Source organism: Scylla paramamosain, chromosome 41 (genome assembly GCF_035594125.1).
Source record: "Scylla paramamosain isolate STU-SP2022 chromosome 41, ASM3559412v1, whole genome shotgun sequence".
Lineage (NCBI taxonomy): Eukaryota > Metazoa > Arthropoda > Malacostraca > Decapoda > Portunidae > Scylla > Scylla paramamosain.
In genome coordinates, this window is record NC_087191.1 from 557501 (window position 1) to 578274 (window position 20774).

The window sequence follows — 20774 nt, forward strand, 5'->3', positions numbered from 1 at the left end:
CACAAGCAGCTGGTGAGACGCGGTGTGGCTGACCTTGTTTACTTCCTGCTCCTCTACATGCAAATGACAGAAGATCAGGTGAGGCACTGGTGGGGCACACAGAGGGAGTGCGAAGGCAGGGCACAAGGAGGGAGTGGCAAGGGGGGGCACAGTGAGGGAGTGGCAAGGGGGGGGGGCACAGTGAGGGAGTGTCAAAGTAGGGCACAGTATACAGAGGGAGTAGAAATGATAAGAATTGCTGCTGTAGGAGAGAGAGGGAATAGTAGAGATGACAGTAAGAGTCCTATTCAGGCGGTGATTCCTTGGTAGGTATTCATAATAGTACTTGTTTCTTGCTGGCTTTGGTACAGAGAGAGAATTGGGATGATAAGAATTGTCACTAGAAAAAAACTGCCAGATTCTAAAACATTATTTATGTGAAGTTACACAGGTTTCTAAGGGTGGTTTTACAATTTACTAACCAAGATATCCATATTATTAACAAGAGAAGATCTTTAAGAGCTCAGTTAATCATCTCTGTGGTAAAAAAGCAAAGGTCTTAATACAAGCCAAAGAGGAAATAGTAGATGTCACAGTAAGAATCCTTTTCAAACTTGGTGATTTCTTGATACTCATAATAGTACTTGTTATTCCATTTTGAGATGAGGCACTGTGGAGGCAGACAGAGGGAAGGGGGAAGGAAAACTATCACATTGGGAGAAAAGGAACAGTATGAGTGACAGGAGAGAGGGGCAGCTGTGACAAAAAATATCCACTGAAGGAGATAGAGGTAACAGTGTAGGTGACGGTAGAGAGTTCTAAGAATTCATGATATAACTTATTTAATTTCTTTTTCTATTACTCGGCTTCTTTTTTTTGTCTTCTATACCTCATTTTAACATCATTATTGGTATTCATCCCCCTTCTTCCTTTCTTCTTGCTTCCCCTTTTTCTCTTTGTTCTGCTTCTTTTTCTTCATAGTTCAGTATATCTTACCACCATTATTACTACTACTCCTTTTCCTCTACCTTTGCTTCTTTTTTCCTTCCCACCATTATTGCTTCTTTTCTTTGTACCTCTGCTTCTATTTATCCTTTGTACCTCATCTTACCATCACCACTCCTCCTCCTCCTCCTGCTGTCCTTCATAGCTACACCACACATTTTATTATAGCCATATTACACTTCTTTTCCTGTTCATCTGCGTGTTTTTCTTCGTACCCCATTTTTTCTATCACTCCTCATCTTACTCCTTTTGCTCCTTTTCCTTTCGTTCATAACCACACATACCATCAGGCAAGCGGTACCTTAATTCCCTCACCCTGCCTTATCTAACCTGTGTTCCTGCAGCCATTCCTCACTCTGCCTTACCTAATCTGTGTTCCTTCTGTCATTTCTCACCCTGACCTTTCTGTCTAACCCCATGTGCTCCCCTCCTTCAGATTGAGAACTGGAGCAACAACCCCGATGCGTTTGTGGAGGATGAAGACGAGGACAGCTTTGCCTACTCTGTCAGGATATCAGCCCAGGACCTCTTGCTGGTGGGGTGCTTCTTCTGTATGTCTAGTATTATCTTGCTGTTTATTTTATCTATTTTTTTTATATACTATTTTCAATTTTTTTTTTATTTATTTTCCTTATCAATATTGTTTCTTTTACACTATTGTCTTGTAGTTTAATTCATGTTCTTATTCTTATTTTGTTTCTTTATCTTATCTCTCTCTCTCTCTCTCTCTCTCTCTCTCTCTCTCTCTCTCTCTCTCTCTCTCTCTCTCTCTCTCTCTCTCTCTCTCTCTCTCTCTCTCTCTCTCTCTCTCTCTCTCTCTCTCTCTCTCTCTCTCTCTCTCTCAGTCTTATTATATCCTCTGTACCACAAGCAGACCTTTATGAAGTCTCCTCTTAAGTTACACCTTTCTAAGGAGTGCAGATGTAAAAGCTTCAGTCTTGTTTGTAAGGAATGCTCATCCCCTGCATCCTCTTAGTCATTCTCCTTTGTTCTGATAATTCATTGAGTAACAATATATTTATCCATGAGGTTAAAACTGAAATTTTCTGATTCTTTAGGGTAAAAATAAGCACTACTGTACTGTCAATAAGTCCAAAACTTCAGCTCTGAACTTCAGATCAATTTTTTTTTTGGGGGGGGGAGAAATTTTATTTATTATTTATGGTGAAGTGTGCTTAAGTAATTAAAAATATTTCACAGTATCTGCTTTTAAATCAAATTAATCATATTTAACATAATTAAAATTTGTCAATATGAAAATAATAATAAAACAATAATGTTGAGTAAAAAGTCCAAAATCAGCCTTCTTTATAAAGCAGTGAACATTTTTCAAAAAGAAATTTTTCTTTGAGACATGATTGTATTCCATTTTGCTCTCATGCAAAAGATTCCAGATGTACTCTGCCATCATACTTTCATCATATCGTCCCTTGTAGCATTTCTCAAACGAGCTAACGTCCTGGTGAAATCTTTTGCCTTGCTCTTCTGAGTAGTCTCCCATGTTTTCTTTGAAATCATGAAGATGAGCATGTTGTACATGCGGTTTCAATGACATCCGGCAGCCCATGGTCTGGTACATGTCCACAAGGTTGTCAATGATTTCCATGAAGTTCTCTGCCTTGTGATTTCCAAGGAATCCTTTTACTACAGAAATAAAGCTTGTCCACGCTGCTTGCTCCACCACAGACAGTTTCCCAGGAAAGCTCACAGAGTTCATAAGTCGCTTCAGTTGAGGTCCCACAAACACTCCTGTTTTAAACCTTTCACTCTGGATGTTTAAAAAACCATGCTTTACTCAAATATGGCATAGGCTCGCAAGTGTAACTTATCTAATTTCTAATAAAAATATTATAATTTCTCTCTCTCTCTCTCTCTCTCTCTCTCTCTCTCTCTCTCTCTCTCTCTCTCTCTCTCTCTCTCTCTCTCTCTCTCTCTCTCTCTCTCTCTCTCTCTTCTCTCTCTCGTAAAAAAAATTAGACACGCATCCATTGCCTTCATTCATCAGTAATCAAGAATTGGTCATAAGATGACCATCCCAGCTGTATCAGCGCACACACACACACACACACACATACACACACAGAGAGAGAGAGAGAGAGAGAGAGAGAGAGAGAGAGAGAGAGAGAGAGAGAGAGAGAGAGAGAGAGAGCAAGGAATGAACCATGATGGGGGGGAACTGTACCCCACGTACTGTCTCCCATCCCTGGGTAGAGAGAATGTAGGGAGGAGGGAGGAAGAGGAGGGTAAGAGGGCAAGGAATGAACCAGGGAGGGGGGAATTGTACCCCCCATAGTCTCCTCCGTGGTGGAGGGGAGAAGGATAGTGGAATATGGAAGATAAGGGAAGAACCATGGAGGGGGGAACTTTGATGTAAGGTTCTGCCAATGAGACTTCCTCATTTAGGATAGAGGATGTGGCATGGGGTAGCTCATTTATGTGATTGGTGGGAACAGAGAGTGGGAGGAGTAATAGAGCCTCAAGGACAATATACGGAGCCTGTCAAGACAAGTCAAAACAGGATATGGGATTGCTCAACAACACCTAAAATAGGATATAATTATGGCACTTATAAATGCATTATTGTATTGAAGAGGTTAAGCTTTGCTTCAGACACCTTGGGAAACAGCTTCTGAATGTGCTTGAAGGCAAAATTAAGCAGCTCAACAAACTGCTTGATGAGACCTAGTTTAATGTTTATAGATGGCATCAGCACTTTTGAGGGTTCCACTAGCAGCTTTTTGTTTTATGTTATCGACTGCAGCCTTATAGCCAGTCTTTGAGGGCCAGTTCCTCTTCTCATAGTGAAGAGCTGTATTTTGGCTATCCCAGAGGCACTTACAGCAAGAGAACTTGGTGAGACCTCCCTGAAGGCCCATTAAGAAGGTCACCATTTTGAAGTTGCCAGTGACCTCCCAGCTGAACTGGTCATACTTCATTGCATTATCGTTCTGGCACTCTTCTTTCATGTGCACTGAATGAGCCAAAGGAATCGATGGCCACTGATTTGTGTTATGCAGTAAAACAGCCTTTAGGCTTTTCAATGAACTGTCAATGAAGAGCCTCCAGTCAGAGGTGTTACAGGGAATGCCCATAGCATTGAAGAGTCCTCTGATGTCATGACAGTAACATAACCCATCTCAAAGAGTGAAGTACACTAAAAAGCTGTGGTGCTGCTTCCTTTGGAAAGTAATTCTGACACTGTCATCCAATAAGTCCCACTGCTTCAGTCTGGAAATAAGCAGCTTTTTCATTGGACTTGTCAAGGCCATTTCTTTGATGAGGTCATTGATGTCCTTTTAATTGGGCTAGTAGGGACACTTAACACCAGCCACTCAGTGTCATCTGCTCCCAGCAGCTGCTGCTTCTTGTTCCTCTTGAGGATTGTCATTGCTTGCTTCTGCTGGACAGGGTTGATCTCTCAAGGGAGGCTGTGGCAAAGCTAGGTCATTTGAGTTATGAGGAACAAGTGCTGTAGATGAGGGAGTGTTAGGGTACTCAATAGGAGGTGCATTTTTCCCGTTTCTTCTAGTTGTGTCCAACATAAAAAAATAACAGTCCGTAAAATGGTCTGAGGGCTCATACCAGACATGAGGGATGGCAAAATGCATTATTCTCTTCTCTCCTCTGAACCATCCTTTGAGAGTGTGGTAGCAGTAGTCACAGATGACATGCAGAGCCCAACATTTATCCTGGTCACCAACTGGCATTCCAAAGTAAGCATGATATGCTTCTTTTGGTTAGATACACCCGTTGAAGCAGTGTTTTCTAGCTGATTTTGCAAAAAGCTCACCACACACATAGAAAAAGCAGTCTGCCAAGTACTAGCACCGATGAGTAGTCATAATCTATGGTTTTTCATCAGGGTTGGATTTTTTTTTTTTTTTTTTTTTTTTTTTTTTTTTTGTTATTGTTTTTTGTTTTAATTAATTTTTTTGTTTATTCCTCATATTTATATGTAAATCAGTTTAAATAAGGAATTAAAAAGTAATCTAGAGTGAAACAAAAGGTTTATTTATTTATTTATTTATTTTATTATTATTATTATTATTATTATTATTATTATTATTATTATTATTATTATTATTTTATTTTTTTATTTTATATATATATATTTATATATATATAAAAAAAAAAAAAGGCCTACTGAGGTGCTACAGGGTCAAAGCAGTCGTTAAAATTTAAAGGATAAGTGTCTTGAAACCTCCCTCGTGAAAGAGTTGAAGTCATAGGAAGGAAGAAATATTATTCTTAATTCTTTCTTCCTCATGTTGATGTGTGGTGCCTACTATCAACAAAGATCAGTGAAGAGGTGAACTTAGGCTAACCAGTGTTTGTTGTGCAGGCGCTGTGTCAGGAGCTGGCAGAGGAGTGTGGCCAGGGGCTGGTGGTAGCTGTGGGGAGGCATCTGGAGAGGGCGGCTGGGCAGAGGGCAGCTGGTGACCCCGCCTGGTGGAAGACTCACGAGGCTGTCATGCTTGCCTTGGGATCAGTTCGGGATCTAATTCTGGACCAGGTCGCCAAGGGTCACCTCCAGTTTGATGTAACGCACTTCATCCAGTCTGTGGTGCTGGCTGATCTCGACCCCAACTGTGAGTGCTTGTTGGTTTGGTTTCTTGTGTCTCATTTGTGTTGCTTGCAGGGTTTTAAAAACATGTTTATTTATTTATTTTTATTTGTTTATTTATTTATTTTTTTTTTACCCATCCCACTTTTTTGGGAGGTTTTATTGTTTTTTGAGGGGATTTATTGTTTTTTGAGGAGTTTTATTTATCTTATTATTCATATTTATGTATAAATCACTTTGAAAAGCAGTTAAAAAGTAATCTAGAGTAAAACAAGTTTTTTTTAATTAATTAATTAATTAATTTATTTATTTATTTATTTTATTTATTTTATTTTATTTTATTTTTTATTTTTTTATTTTATTTTATTTTTTATGGCCATGAGCAACAAAAATATAGTAAAAAAAAACCCTTTGAGGTGCCAGTCCCCAAACAGAATTGAAAGTGGTAGTCCGAAATTAAAGGATAAGTGTCTTGAAACCTCCCTCTTTAAAGAGTTCATATCATAGGAAGGTGGAAATACAGAAATACAGGGAGTTCCATAGTTTACCAGAAAAAGCGATGAATGACTTAAAATACTGGTTAACTCTTGCATTAGAGAGGTGGACAGAGTATGGATGAAAGAAAGAAGAAAGTCTTGTCCAGCAAGGCCATGAGAGGAGGGGAGGCTTACAGTTAACAAGATCAGAAGAGCAGTTGACAAGATAGCAGTAGAAGATAGCAAGAGATGCAACATTATAGTGATGAGAGAGAGGCTGAAGACAGTCATTAGAGGAGAGGAGCTGAGTAGATGAGAAGCTTTTGATTTCATCCTGTCTAAAAGAGCAGTATGAGTGGATTCCCCCCCACCCCCAGTACATGTGAAGTGTATTCTATACATGGACAGATAAGGCTCCCTGTACAGAATTGGCAACTGGGGGGTGAGAAATATTGGTGGAGACTACTCAGAATGTCTAACTTCACAGAAGCTATTTTAGCTAGAGATGAGATGTGAAGTTTCCAGTTTAGATTATAAGTAAAGGACTGACCGAGGGTGTACACTGTAGAAGAGTGGGACAGCTGAGTGTCATTGAAGAAGAGAGGATGGTTATCTGGAAGGTTATGTCAAGTTGATAGATGGAGGAATTGAGTTTTTGAGGCATTGAACAATATTAAGTTTGTTCTGCCCCAATCAGAAATTTTAGAAAGAACAGAAGTTGGGCATTCTTTGGCCTCCCTGTGAGAACTGTTCACTTCCTGAAGGGTTGGACATCTATGAAAAGATGTGGGAAAGTGCAAGGTGGTATCATCAGTGTAGGAGTGGATAGGACAAGAAGTTTGGCTTAGAAGATCATTGGTGAATAATGAAGAGAGTAGGTGACAGGACAGGACCTTGAGGAACACTACTGTTAATAGATTTAGGAGAACACTGATCATCTACCACAGCAGCAAAAGAACAGTCAGAAAGGAAACTTGAGATGTTACAGAGAGAAGGATAGAAGCCATAGGAGGGTAGTTTGGAAACCAAAGCTGTGTGCCAGACTTTACCAAAAAGCTTTTATGTCTAAGGCAACAGCAATAGTTTTACCAAAATCTCTAAAAGAGGATGACCAAGACCCAGTAAGGAAAGCCAGAGAGGCCTTGATGGAACCCATACTGGCAATCAGATAGAAGGTTGTGAAGTGATAGATATTTAAGAATCTTCCTGTTGAAGATTGATTAAAAACTTTAGATAGGTAGGAAATTAAAGCAGTAGGATGGTAGTTTGAGGGACTAGAATGGTCACCCTTTTTAGGAACAGGCTGAATTTAGGCAGAATTGCAGGAAGGAAAGGTAGATGTTGACAGACAGAGTTGGAAGAGTTTGACTTGGTAAGGTGCAAGCATGTAGGCACAGTTTCGGAGAACAATAAGAGGGACCCCATCAGGTCCTTAAGTCTTCTGAGGGTTTAGGCCAGTGGAAAACATCTATGTGAAGGATTAGCATCTATGTGTGGGTAGCATGAAGTAGTTAGAGGGTGAAGAAGAGGGAGGAACAAGCATCATCCAAGGTAGTTTTTACCAAGATCTGAGTGAAGAGTTCAGCTTTAGAAATAGATGAGATGGCACTGGTGCCATCAGGTTGAAATAAAGGAGGGAAAGATGAAGAAGCAAAGTTATTGGAGGTGCTAAGTGCCAGAAATCACAAGGGGAGTTAGAGCTTGAAAGATTTTGACACTTACTATTAATGAAGAACAGACACTTGTTTAGGTCATTCTGATACAGTGTGGTCTGGTTGGACAGAGCCTGTGTTAACTTGTACTGTACATGAAATGAATGGGTCAGGCTAGACTACTTTTACACTTTTTATGTATATATACATATGTAGACCTTATTTATCAATATGATATAGAAATAAATTTTGATATGTAAAATATTTAAAAAAGAAAAAACTAGGAAAGTTTTTTGTAAAATATTAAAAAAAAAAAACAAGGAAAGTTTTTTTTATGCCAACCGTGGTTGTTTGTATTGTATAGTCTGCTTGATTGGTTGGTCATCTTGGGTTATCTTTGTTTTGTATTTTGTCAGCCTGTGTTTTATTATTTCCAGTTATGTATTGTCAGCTCAATTCTTGTTATTTATTTATTTATTTATTTATTTTATTTATTTATTTATTTTTATTTATTTATTTATTTTTTTGTCAGCTTCATGCATTCCTATTCTTGCTTGTTTTGTATTCTGTCAGCCTGGGCTCTATTATTTCCAGCTGTTATGTACTGTCAGCCCAGTTCTTCTTATTATTTTTGTATTTTGTCAGCTTAAGTCTTCCTATTCTTGTTTGTTTTGTATTCTGTGAACTCACTGTGTACTCACCTGCCTCTTGATCTTTAGTGTCCCCATTCCTGGCGGGACGAGCGCTGTGGTGTGGCAGCAGGTTTGGCCAGGCAGTGACTGAGGAAATGCTAGATCGCTTCCTGCAGGCCACAGTGTCAGCTCTCAATCACAGTCCGAGCCCCATCATCAGAGTGTCCGGTGTGAGGTGAGTGGGTGGCTGTGGCGTGGTGTTCCTGTGCAGTATTTTTGTTCAGGTGTGTTTTTTTCATTGATTCTGTGTTTTTTTTTTTTTTTTTTTTTTTTTTTTTTATACAAGTGAATGAATGTTTTGGTCAGTAGATGCATATATTACTTTAGGTTTTCTAGTTTGATATTTTACTACTTTATTCTCTCTCTCTCTCTCTCTCTCTCTCTCTCTCTCTCTCTCTCTCTCTCTCTCTCTCTCTCTCTCTCTCTCTCTCTCTCTCTCTCTCTGGCTGCCACCTAATCTCACTTATAATCTGCAATAGTGCATCACCACCCTATCCATTCCCTGGCCTCACCCCTGCCACCACTTCACTCACCCCACCACTCCCCCCAGGGCTGTGTGGGGCTTCTGCGACTACCTCAAGGGAAGTGGGCGGCCAGGAGCATTGCAAGCGTACCTCCCAGCAATCCTAGATGGCCTTGTCAATCTGGCTACCCAGGCGTCATCTGAAGTCCTATCCCTCATTCTGGAGACCTGTTGTACTGTGGTGTCTGTGGATGCAAGCTTCACGGCTGCCAATGTGGGCCGCATATCCACCCTGTGTCTGGCAGTGTTTATCAAGGCTAATAATGACCCTGTGTTGGTGGCACTGGTGCAGGATGTGGTGAGGGAGCTGTGTGCCAGTCCTGCCTGCTCCACTACGCTGCAGACCAAGTTTATTCCCACCTTGGCTTCTATACTCAATGCCTCCACAGATAAGGTGTGTTCTTGTTGTTGTTTGTCTGTGTTGTGGGAAGGTTTTGTCTTGGTTTTGTTCACATTGCAGATCAAATTTATTCTCACCTTGTCTTCTGTACAGAGGAGGCATTAGGCACCTGCTGAAATGCTAATTACTCCCAGTGAGGTCTAAAGCACTGGATCAGGGGGTGCTGTGAACCTATCATTAAATCCAGCTGTGACCTCACTGAACATTTCCCTTTATATAACACAACACAAGTGGGCAGTCACAGCCTGCTGTCTAAAGACAACTCTCTTCCTCCACACAAAACTACAAGCACCTAATTACACACACAGCCTTCACTCAAAATTATCATGGTGACTCCTACACCAGCCTCCGAGTCCCCATCTTGGGAGGGAACCACAAATGTCCCCAGGTTGGACTGTTCTTCTGGTATTGACCCTAAGTGTCTTGACACCCCTCTCAACTTTTTTTTCATTAACTTCTGCAACATTCACAGTCTTCAATCTAATTTTCAATCTATAGATCACCACCTCTCCTCTACTAAACCTCATCTTTTCCTCACTGAAACACAGGTGTCTGAGGCAACTGACAGTACCCTCTTTCCTGTTCCCTCCTACATTCTCTATCCTCATTTTCAATCCAAAGCTGGATGTTGTTTCTATGTGCACAGTGACTTAACTTGCTCTCGTGCCTACACTCTTGAATCTTCCAAGTTTTCTCCCATCTGGCTATGACTACAGAGTCACTCAAACTAAATTTATCTGTGCTGTGTACCTCTCACGTAACTCCTCTTGACTATAAGAAATTCTTTGACTACTTAACTTCCAAAGTGGAGCACATTCTGACTCTCTTCCCTTTTGCAGAGATCTCCATTCTTGGAGACATCAATGTTCACCACCAGCTTTGGCTTTCATCTCCCTTCACTGACCATCCTGGTGAACAGGCCTTCAACTTTGCTATCCTCCTCAACCTAGAGCAATTGGTGCAACACCCTACTTGTATTCCTGATCGTCTTGGAGATACACCCAACATTCTTGACCTTTTTCCTAACCTCTAATCCTTCTGCTTATGCTGTCACTCCCTCTTCTCCATTGGGTTCCTCCGATCACAATCTCATGTCTATATTTTGTCCTATCTTTCCAATCCCTCCTCAGGATCCTCCTAAGCAGAGGTGCCTTTGGCATTTTGCCTCTGCTAGTTTGTGGGACCTGAGGAGGTATTTTGCGGATTTTCCTTGGAATGACTACTGTTTATGCGTCGGATACCTGTCTCTGTGTGCCGAGCGCATAAGAGGTGATAGTGTCTGGCATGGAGGTGTGCACTCTTCACTCTTTCTCTCGACCTAAACCTTCCAAACCTTGGTTTAACACAGCCTGTTCTCGTGCTATACATTATAGAGAGGTGGCCCACAAAAGGTACTTGAGGCTTCCATCACCAAAATTTCATGCACTTTATATTTCTGCCTGGAATCATGCCAAGTCTTCTCCAACTAGCCAAAAACTACTTCATTAATAGAAAGTGTCAAAATCTTTCAAGATCTAACTCCCCTCATGACTTCTGGCACCTAGCCAAAAACATCTCCAATAACTTTGCTTCTTCATCTTTCCCTCTTGTATTTCAACCTGATGGCACCACTGCTATCACATCTATTTCTAAAGCTGAACTCTTTGCTCAGACCTTTGCTAAAAACTCTACCTTGGATGATTCAGGGCTTGTTCCTCCCTCTCCTTCACCCTCTGACTACTTCATGCTACAGTAAAATCCCTCTCATCCAGCATTCGAGTATCCGGCAGCTTCAAGTATCCGGCACATTTCTTCCCGAGCCTTAAAATCAATAAAAAATCAACGTGTACTCATAAAATCGATTAAAATTCCCGCGCGAGGCATACTTTGTCCCCTCGCCACCAGAACGCACTGCTTCGCGCCACCCGCGGCCCACTGCACTGTGTTTACTCAGTGACTTAGTCCCGCGTGTGCACTGTTTATCGCCTGACGCCTTCATCATGCCTAAATTTGTAGAAAAGAGGAAGCGTGTTGTGCTTACATTTAAGCAGCTGATCAGATCAGCTGATCTTTGTTATGGTAAGATGCGTGAGTGTAGGGTGGTGATTGTGGACATAATTTCACTTCTATTCAAGTATCCGGCATGTCAGCGGTCCCGTTGATGCCGGATAAGAGGGATTTTACTGTACCTATTAAAATTCTTTGCAACAATGTTTTCCATATTCTCGCTGGCCTAAATCCTCAGAAGACTTAATAGGGGTCCCTCCTATTGTTCTCTGAAACTGCACCTCTGTGCTTGCATCTTGCCTAATCAATTCTTTCAACTGTCAACATCCACCTTTTCTTCTTGCTGGAAGTTTATCTACATTCATCCTGTTCCTATAAAGGGTGACTGTTCTAATCCCTCAAACTACCGTCCTATTGCTTTAATTTCCTGCCCATCTAAAGTTTTTTAATCTGTCCTCAACAGGAAGATTCTTAAACATATATCACTTCACAACCTTCTATCTGATCACCAGTATGAGTTCCGTCAAGGCTGCTCTACTGGTGATCCGGCTTTCCTTACTGAGTCTTGGTCATCCTCTTTTAGAGATTTTGGTGAAACTTTTACTGTTGCCTTAGATATATCAAAAGCTTTTGATAGAGTCTGGCACAAAGCTTAGATTTTCAAACTACCTTTCTATGGGTTCTGCCCTTCTCTGTAACTTCATCTCAAGTTTCCTTTCTGACCCTTCTATTGCTGCTATGGTAGATGGTCACTACTCTTCTCCTAAATCTACTAACAGTGGTGTTCCTCAGGGTTCTGTTCTGTCATCCACTCTTCCTATTATTCATAAGTGACCTTGTAAACCAAACTTCTTGTCCTAACCACTCCTATGCTGATGATACCTCCCTGCACTTTTTCACGTCGTTTCATAGATATCCAACCCTTCAGGAAGTAAACAGTTCTTGCAGGGAAGCCACAGAATGCCTGACTTCTGATCTCTCTTAAAATTTCTGATTGTGACAGAGCAAACTTGATATTGTTCAGTGCCTCAAAAACTCAATTCCTCCATTTATCAACTCAGCACAACCTTCCAGACAATTATCCCCTCTTCTTCAGTGACACTCAACTGTCCCCCTCTTCTATGCTGAACATCCTCAGTCTGTCCTTTTCTTATGATCTAAACTGGAAACTTCACATCTCATCTCTAGCTAAAACAGCTTCAATGAAATTAGGCATTCTGAGACGTCTCCACAAGTTTTTATCTCCCCCACAGCTGCTAACTCTGTACAAGGGCCTTATTTGTCCATGTATGGAGTATGCTTCACATGTCTGGGAGGGTTCCACTGATACTGCTCTTCTAGACAGGGTGGAATCAAAAGCTTTTTATCTCATCAACTCCTCTCCTCTAACTGACTGTCTTCAACCTCTTTCTCATTGCCACAATATTGCATCTCTTGCCATTTTCTACCACTATTTTCATGCTAACTGCTCCTCTGATCCTGCTAACTGCATGCCTCCCCTGCTCCTATGGCCTTGTTGCACAAGACTTTCTTCTTTCTCTCACTCTTATTCTGTCCACTTCTCTAGTGCAAGAGTTAACCAGAATTCTGAATCATCCCTTTCTCTGGTAAGCTCTAGAACTCCCTGTGTGCTTCTGTATTTCCACCTTCCTATGACTTGAATTCCTTCAAGAGGGAAGTTTCAAGACACTTATCCTTCGATTTTTGACTACTGCTTCGAACCCTACTCAGGGACTGGCATTTTAGTGGGACTTTGTTATTTTTTTATTTATTTATTTTTTTTTTTATTTTTTTCACTTTGGCCAGTGCCCCTCCTACATAAAAAAAAAAAAAAAACTCAATGCCTCTATGAATAAAGTGTTTTTGTTATTTGTCCTTATTGTGGGAAGGTTGTGTTGTTATGAAAAGAAGGAGGAGGAGGAGGTAGGGGCTAGGGAGAGAGAGAAGATCAAGACAAAGATGTAAAGGAGAGAGGATAAAAAGGGGGAAGAAGAGAGAAGAAAAAAGGATGTTGAAATAAGAAAATAGAAAGGAAGAGGAGGAGGAGGAGGAGGAAGCTACAGACAGGTGTGTTTGTTGCTGCTGCTGCTGTTGTTGTTGTTGTTGTTGTTGTTGTTGTTGTTGTTGTTGTTGTTGTTTTAATTGTGGATTATGGAGAGTTGTGTCTGTTTTGTATTCTGTTATCTCAGGTTGTCTTGTTTCTGCATGTTTAGTATTTCGTCTTGTGTTTTGTCTGCTCATGTGTTATTTTTCATTATTCTTGCATTTCTGCTGTCTGTTAATTTGGATTTATGGTTTTGTTAGGGGAGGGTTGTGCCTTTGTGTCTTTATTGTTTTCTTGTCCAGTTCCTCTACATTCATGGTTTTGTTGTCTTTGTGTCTTCTTTCCTGCAGTTTTGTCTGTTCCTCTGCATTCATGGTTTTGTTGTCTTTGTGTCTTCATTCCTGCTTTTTTTTGTCTTTGTTCTTCTGCATTCATGATTTTGTTGTCTTTGTGTCTTCATTCCTGTCGTTTTCTTGCCTTTTATTCCTCTGCATCCATAGTGTTGTCTCTGTGTCTTCATTGCTGCTATATCTTGTTTTTGTTCCTTTGCATTCATGGTCTTGTTGTGTACATGTCTCCATTCCTGCAGTTTCTTGTCTTATTCTTCTGCATTCATGATTTTCTCGTGTCTGTGTCTTCATTGTTTTCTTGTCCTGTTCCCCTGCATTCATGGTCTTGTCTCTGTGTCTTCATGGTTGCAGTTTTTCTTGTCTCTGTGTCTTCATGGTTGCAGTTTTTCTTGTCTCTGTGTCTTCATGGTTGCAGTTTTTCTTGTCTCTGTGTCTTCATGGTTGCAGTTTTTCTTGTCTCTGTGTCTTCATGGTTGCAGTTTTTCTTGTCTCTGTGTCTTCATGGTTGCAGTTTTTCTTGTCTCTGTGTCTTCATGGTTGCAGTTTTTCTTGTCTCTGTGTCTTCATGGTGGCAGTTTTTCTTGTCTCTGTGTCTTCATGGTTGCAGTTTTTCTTGTCTCTGTGTCTTCATGGTTGCAGTTTTTCTTGTCTCTGTGTCTTCATGGTTGCAGTTTTTCTTGTCTCTGTGTCTTCATGGTTGCAGTTTTCTTGTCTCTGTGTCTTCATGGTTGCAGTTTTTCTTGTCTCTGAGTCTTCATAGTTGCAGTTTTTCTTGTCTCTGTGTCTTCATGGTTGCAGTTTTCTTGACTCTGTGTCTTCATAGCTGCAGTTTTTCTTGTCTCCGTGTCTTCATGGTTGCAGTTTTTCTTGTCTCCGTGTCTTCATGGTGGTATTTTTTCTTGTCTCCGTGTCTTCATGGTTGCAGTTTTTCTTGTCTCTGTGTCTTCATGGTTGCAGTTTTTCTTGTCTCTGTGTCTTCATGGCTGCAGTTTTTCTTGTCTCTGTGTCTTCATGGTGGCAGTTTTTCTTGTCTCTGTGTCTTCATGGTTGCAGTTTTCTTGTCTCTGTGTCTTCATGGTTGCAGTTTTTCTTGTCTCTGTGTCTTCATGGTTGCAGTTTTCTTGTCTCTGTGTCTTCATGGTTGCAGTTTTTCTTGTCTCTGTGTCTTCATGCTTGCAGTTTTCTTGACTCTGTGTCTTCATGGTTGCAGTTTTCTTGTCTCTGTGTCTTCTTGGTTGCAGTTTTTCTTGTCTCTGTGTCTTCATGGTTGCAGTTTTTCTTGTCTCTTCCTTTGCATTCATGGTTTCCTTGTGTCTTTGTTTTCATTGCAACAGTTTTTTTTTCTTGGTTTCAGCATTAACTTTCCAGAACACAAACTTTTCTACAATAAATACCCAATTTTTTTTTTTCCTTGTTGGTTTCATTGTTGACTTTACAGAACACAAACTTTTCTACAATAAATACCCAAATATTTTATTTATTTATTTTTTTTCTTTCCCTTGTTTTTGTTGTTGACTTTCTAGAACACAAACTTTTCTACAATAAATACCCCGATTTTTTTTTTTTTCTCTTCTCTCTTGTTGGTTTCGTTGTTGACTTAACAGAACACAAACTTTTTACCATAAATACACAAATATCCTAGTTTTTTCTATTATAGATGTCCAAATATGTTATTTTTTTCTTGATTTCATTGTTAACTTTCCACAATGCCAACTTTTCTATCATAAATACTCAGATATCCTTGTTTTTTTTCTTGGTTTCAACATTAATTTTCCAGAAGACCGACATACTTCACACAGTCTTCCATCCCTACACAGTTTGCATTAGTAGCCTTGTTCTGTCCCACCCCTCCCTTGTGCAGGATTGTGTGCTGTGCTTTTATTTACCTATTTATTTATTTATTTATTGTTATTATGACTTGTATAGTGCAGTGAAAGAATCAACAGTCTCCTTTCTTCCTGCCATTTTATTAATTTACTTATTTATTTATAGTATTGTGACCCGTGTGCAGGATTGTGTGCTGTGCTTTTATTTATTTATTTATTTATTTATTTATTTATTTATTTATTTATTTATTTATTATTGTGACTTGTATATTGCAGGGAAAGAATCAACAGTCTCCTTTCTTCCTGCCCTTTTTATTCATTTATATATTTATTTTTAGTGTTGTCTCATGTGCAGAGTTGTGTGCTGTGCTATTACTTATTAATTTATTTGTTTGCAGGTCCCACCGGGCATGCAAGCGGTGGCACTGGACATGCTGGAGGTGATGGTGCGGTCGTCAACACCACCACTTGGGGAGCAGCTGGTGGGTGTTGCCTTCCCTGCTGTGCTGCAGCGAACACTCAACACTGACGACAACTCCACCTTGCAGAACGGAGGGGAGTGCCTGCGTGCATACGTGTCTGTGGCGCCGGAACAGGTGTGTGTGTGTGTGTGTGTCAAGTCTTCTTCTCATCTTCTCCACTTTATTCCTCTCCTTGCATTCCCTCCTTGGTCTGCATAGATAATCATTGCATGCGTTTACAAACACACTCATGTGAGTGTGTTTACAAGAGTGACAACATGGGTTTGTTGTGCAGCCCTTTTCCTTGGTGACTGTCTGAAGGCAATGTGGCACACTGCCAGCAAGATTTTGAACTTTCTCAGTCTTGAATTCTTCCCAGCACTTTCAGAGTTCCATTTCTAGTTGAGCAAGAGTGGAAGTGTCATGTGCACCAAGTTTGCCTATAATGTTGGCCCAGAGGTTTTATGTGGGTGAGATGTTGAGAAAATTACCTGGTCAGTGTTCTGCTTTCTGTTTATATATATATATATATATATATATATATATATATATATATATATATATATATATATATATATATATATATATATATATATATATATATATATATATATATATATATATATATATATATATATATATAAGGGACACTGACCAAGGGCAACAAAAATCCAATAAAAAAAAAAAAGCCCACAAAGATGCCAGTCCCAAAAAAGGTTCCAAAGCAGTAGTCAAAAATTGAAGGATAAGTGTCTTGAAACCTCCCTCTTGAAGGAATTCAAGTCATAGGAAGGTGGAAATACAGAAGATGGCAGGGAGTTCCAGAGTTTACCAGAGAAAGGGATGAATGATTGAGAATACTGGTTAACTCTTGCATTAGAGAGGTGGACAGAATAAGGGTGAAAGAAAGAAGAAAGTCTTGTGCAGCAAGGCTGCGGGAGGAGGAGAGGCATGCAGTTAGCAAGATCGGAAGAGCAGTTAGCATGAAAATAGTGGTAGAAGACAGCTAGAGATGCACCGTTGAGGTGATAAGAGAGAGGAAGACAGTTAGAGGAGAGGAGTTGATGAGATGAAGAGCTTTGATTCCATCCTGTCTAGAAGAGCGGTATTAGTGGAACCCCCCCCCACCCCCAAGACATGTGAAGCACACTCCATATATGGACAGATAAGGCCCTTGTACAGAATTAGCAGCTGGGGGGGTGAGAAAAACTGGTGGAGACATCTCAGAATGCCTAACTTCACAGAAGCTGTTTTAGCTAGAGATGAGATGTGAAATTTCCAGTTCAGATTATAAATAAAGGACAGACCAAGGATGTTCAGTGTAGAAGAGGGGGACAGTTGAGTGTCATTGAAGAAGAGGGGATAGTTGTCAGGAAGGTTGTGTTGAGTTGAGAGATGGAGGAATTGAGTTTTTGAGGCATTGAACAATACCAAGTTTGCTCTGTCCCAATCAGAAATTTTAGAGAGATCAGAAGTCAGGCATTGTGTAGCTTCCCTGCTTGAACTGTTTACATCCTGAAGGGTTGGACGTCTATGAAAAGACGTGGAGAAGTGCAGGGTGGTACCATCAGCATAGGAATGGATAGGACGTTTGTTTAGTTTAGATAGAAGTTTGGTTTAGAAGATCATTGATGAATAATAGGAAGAGAGTGGGTGATAGGATAGAACCCTGAGAAACACCACTGTTGATAGATTTAGGAGAAGAACAGTGACCATCTAGCAAAGCAGTAATAGAACAGTCAGAAAGGAAACTTGAGATGAAGTTTCAGAGGATAGAAGCTGTAGGAGGATAGTTTGGAAATCAAAGGCTTTGTGCCAGACTCCATGAAAAGCTTTTGATATGCCTAAGTCAATGGCAAAAGTTTCATCAAAATCTCTAAAAGAGGATGACCAAGATTCAGTAAGGAAGGCTAGAAGATCACCAGTAGAGCGGCCTTGATGGAACCCATACTGGTGATCAGATAGAAGGTTGTAAAGTGATAAATGTTTAAGAATCTTCCTGTTGAGGATAGATTAAAAAACTTAAGAGAGGCAGGAAATTAAATAATAGAACAGTAGTTTGAGGGATTAGAACACTCACCCTTTTTAGGAACAGGCTGAATGTAGGCAAACTTCCAGCAAGAAGAAAAGGTAGATGTCGATAGACAGGGTTGAAAGACTAGGCAAGGTGTAGTCACAGGCACAGTTTCAGAGAACATTAGGAGGAACACCATCAGGTCCATAAGCCTTCCAAGGGTTAAGGCCAGCGAGGGCATGGAAAATATTGCTGTGAAGGATCTTAATGGATAGCATGAAGTAGTTGGTGGAGAGGGAGGAAAAAGTTTTGAATCATCCAAGTTGTAGTTTTTAGGAAAAGTTTGGGCAAAGAGTTCAGCTTTAGGGACATGTGAGATAGCAGTGGTGCCATCAAGTTCAAATAAAAGAAGAAAAAACAAAGAAATAAAGTTATTGGAGATGTTTTTGGCTTGGTGCCAGAAGTCATGAGGTGAGTTAGATCTTGAAAGATTTTGACACTATTTTTGAAGTAGTTTTTGGCTTAATGGAGAAAAGATTTGCCATGATTCTGTGCAGAAATATAAAGTGCATGAGATTCAGGTGATGGAAGGCTCAAGTACCTTTTGTGGGGCACCTCTCTGTGGTGTATAGAGGGTTATGAGGTAATGAGTTATGAGTGTTCAGAGATATGAGCAGTCTACTCATGAAGTGAAATTGTGCTCTCGATATTGTTCGCTTTGCTAACCAGAAAAATTCATATTTGGCACTATGCACCATATTAACCTTGTATGCTGCTTAGCCACTACCCATGCAGCACAGCAGCATAGTGAAGGACTGCCCTCCATCTCAGGTCACATGCCCTGCAGCAGTTTATTTTGATATATTAGTTCAAAAATTTGATTTAAAAACTTATCATTGTACTGCACTGCAGTGAGTCTGGCTTGAGATTCCTACTCAGTAGTATCACATCACCCACAAGGCAAGGTGCTCTCTCTCTCATAAGAACATAAGAACATAAGAAATAAGGGAAGCTGCAAGAAGCGACCAGGCTTACACGTGGCAGTCCCTGTATGAAACACACCTACCTATTTCCATCTGTTATCCCCATCCATAAACTTGTCTAATCTTCTCTTAAAGCTCTAGTTTCCTAGCACTAACTACATGATTACTGAGTCCGTTCCACTCATCGACCACTCTATTTGAGAACCAATTTTTTCCTATCTCCTTCCTAAACCTAAATTTTTTAAGCTTGAACTCGTTATTTCTTGTTCTACCCTGGTTGCTGATCCTAAGAATTTTGCTTACATCTCCCTTGTTATAACCCTTATACCACTTAAAGACTTCTATCAGGTGCCCTCTTAACCTACGTCTCTCTAAAGAATGTAAATTTAACAGCTTCAACCTCGCCTCGTAAGGAACACTCCTCATCCCCTGTATCCTTTTAGTCATTCTCCTCTGTACTGATTCTAATAGATCTATATCTTTCCTGTAATGTGGGGACCAGAACTGCACAGCGTAGTCTAGATGAGGTCTGACCAGTGCCAAGTATAACTTTAATATTACTTCCGGCCTTCTACTTTTAACATTCCTAAAAATGAATCCCAGTACCCTATTTGCCTTGTTTCTGGCTTCTATGCATTGTTTCCCTAGACGGAGTTCAGAGCTAACTATAACTCCTAAATCTTTCTCGTACCCTGTACCTACCAGAGTTTGGTTGTTTAATGTGTACTTATTGTGTGGGTTTCCTCTACCTATGCTAAGCACTTTGCATTTTTTTATATTAAATTGCATTTGCTATCTATCCGTCCATTCATTCATTCTATCTAAGTCTGCCTGCAAGGCGATGGCATCTGATTCTGACCTAATTAATCTACCTATCTTTGTGTCATCTGCAAATTTACTAACATCACTACTAATTCCACTATCCAAGTCATTGATATATATTAGAAATAACAATGGCCCTAATACTGATCCCTGTGGCACCCCACTAATTACATGACCCCACTTGGATTTCGAGCCGTTTATTACCACTCTCTGTCGCCTGTTACCAAGCCATGACCCTATCCAGCCTAACACCTTTCCATCTATCCCATGTGCCCTAACCTTTCTCAGGAGCCTTTGATGGGGTACCTTGTCAAATGCTTTACTAAAGTCCAGATATAAGATATCATAACTATCACCATTATCTACTGCCTCATACACCTTACTGTAAAAACTTTTAACAAGTTTGTCAGGCAAGACTTCCCCTTCGTGAAGCCATGCTGTGACTGATTTATCAAGTTATGTTTGTCTAAATGTTCTCTAGTGTTCCTCACTATTATTGACTCTAACATTTTACCTACAAATGAAGTTAAGCTGACAGGTCTATAATTAGACGCTAAAGTTTTATTTCCTTTCTTAAAGATGGGTACTACATTAGCCTGCCTCCACATTACTGGTACCTCACCCGACTCCAGTGATTTCCTAAAGACAGAAACTAACGGCTCACTGATAATCTCTTTACAATTCCTTAAGTACTCTGGGATATATTTCATCAGGTCCTGGTGACTTGAACTTTTTTAGCCTATCTATCTCCTGTTCTACTATCTCCCTAGTTATGGAAATATCTGTCAGCTTCTCATTCTCATCTGCTCTAAACACCTGTTCACTATCTGGCATATCCTGCATGTTTTCCTGGGTGAAGACAGTTAAAAAATAATCATTCAGAAGTTTACTTATCTCCTCCCCAGAACTAACCAGCTCCCCATCTGCTGCCTTTAATAGACCTAAAGTATCCTTATTCTTTGTCCTGTATACCTGATAAAATCCTTTGTAGTCCGTC

General features: G+C 40.2%; 1 protein-coding gene across 1 annotated transcript in view; it reads left to right on the forward strand.

Moving 5' to 3' along the window:
* The window catches only part of LOC135092775 (importin-9-like), a 41713-nt gene that overhangs the window by 10835 nt on the left and 10104 nt on the right, over positions 1-20774 (forward strand). Inside the window, 6 exon segments of the mRNA XM_063991451.1 lie at positions 1-78; positions 1421-1519; positions 5327-5573; positions 8396-8543; positions 8919-9285; positions 15896-16093. The exon segment at positions 1-78 is cut by the window's left edge and continues 74 nt beyond it. Of these exon segments, the coding sequence (XP_063847521.1) occupies positions 1-78; positions 1421-1519; positions 5327-5573; positions 8396-8543; positions 8919-9285; positions 15896-16093 (1137 nt within the window).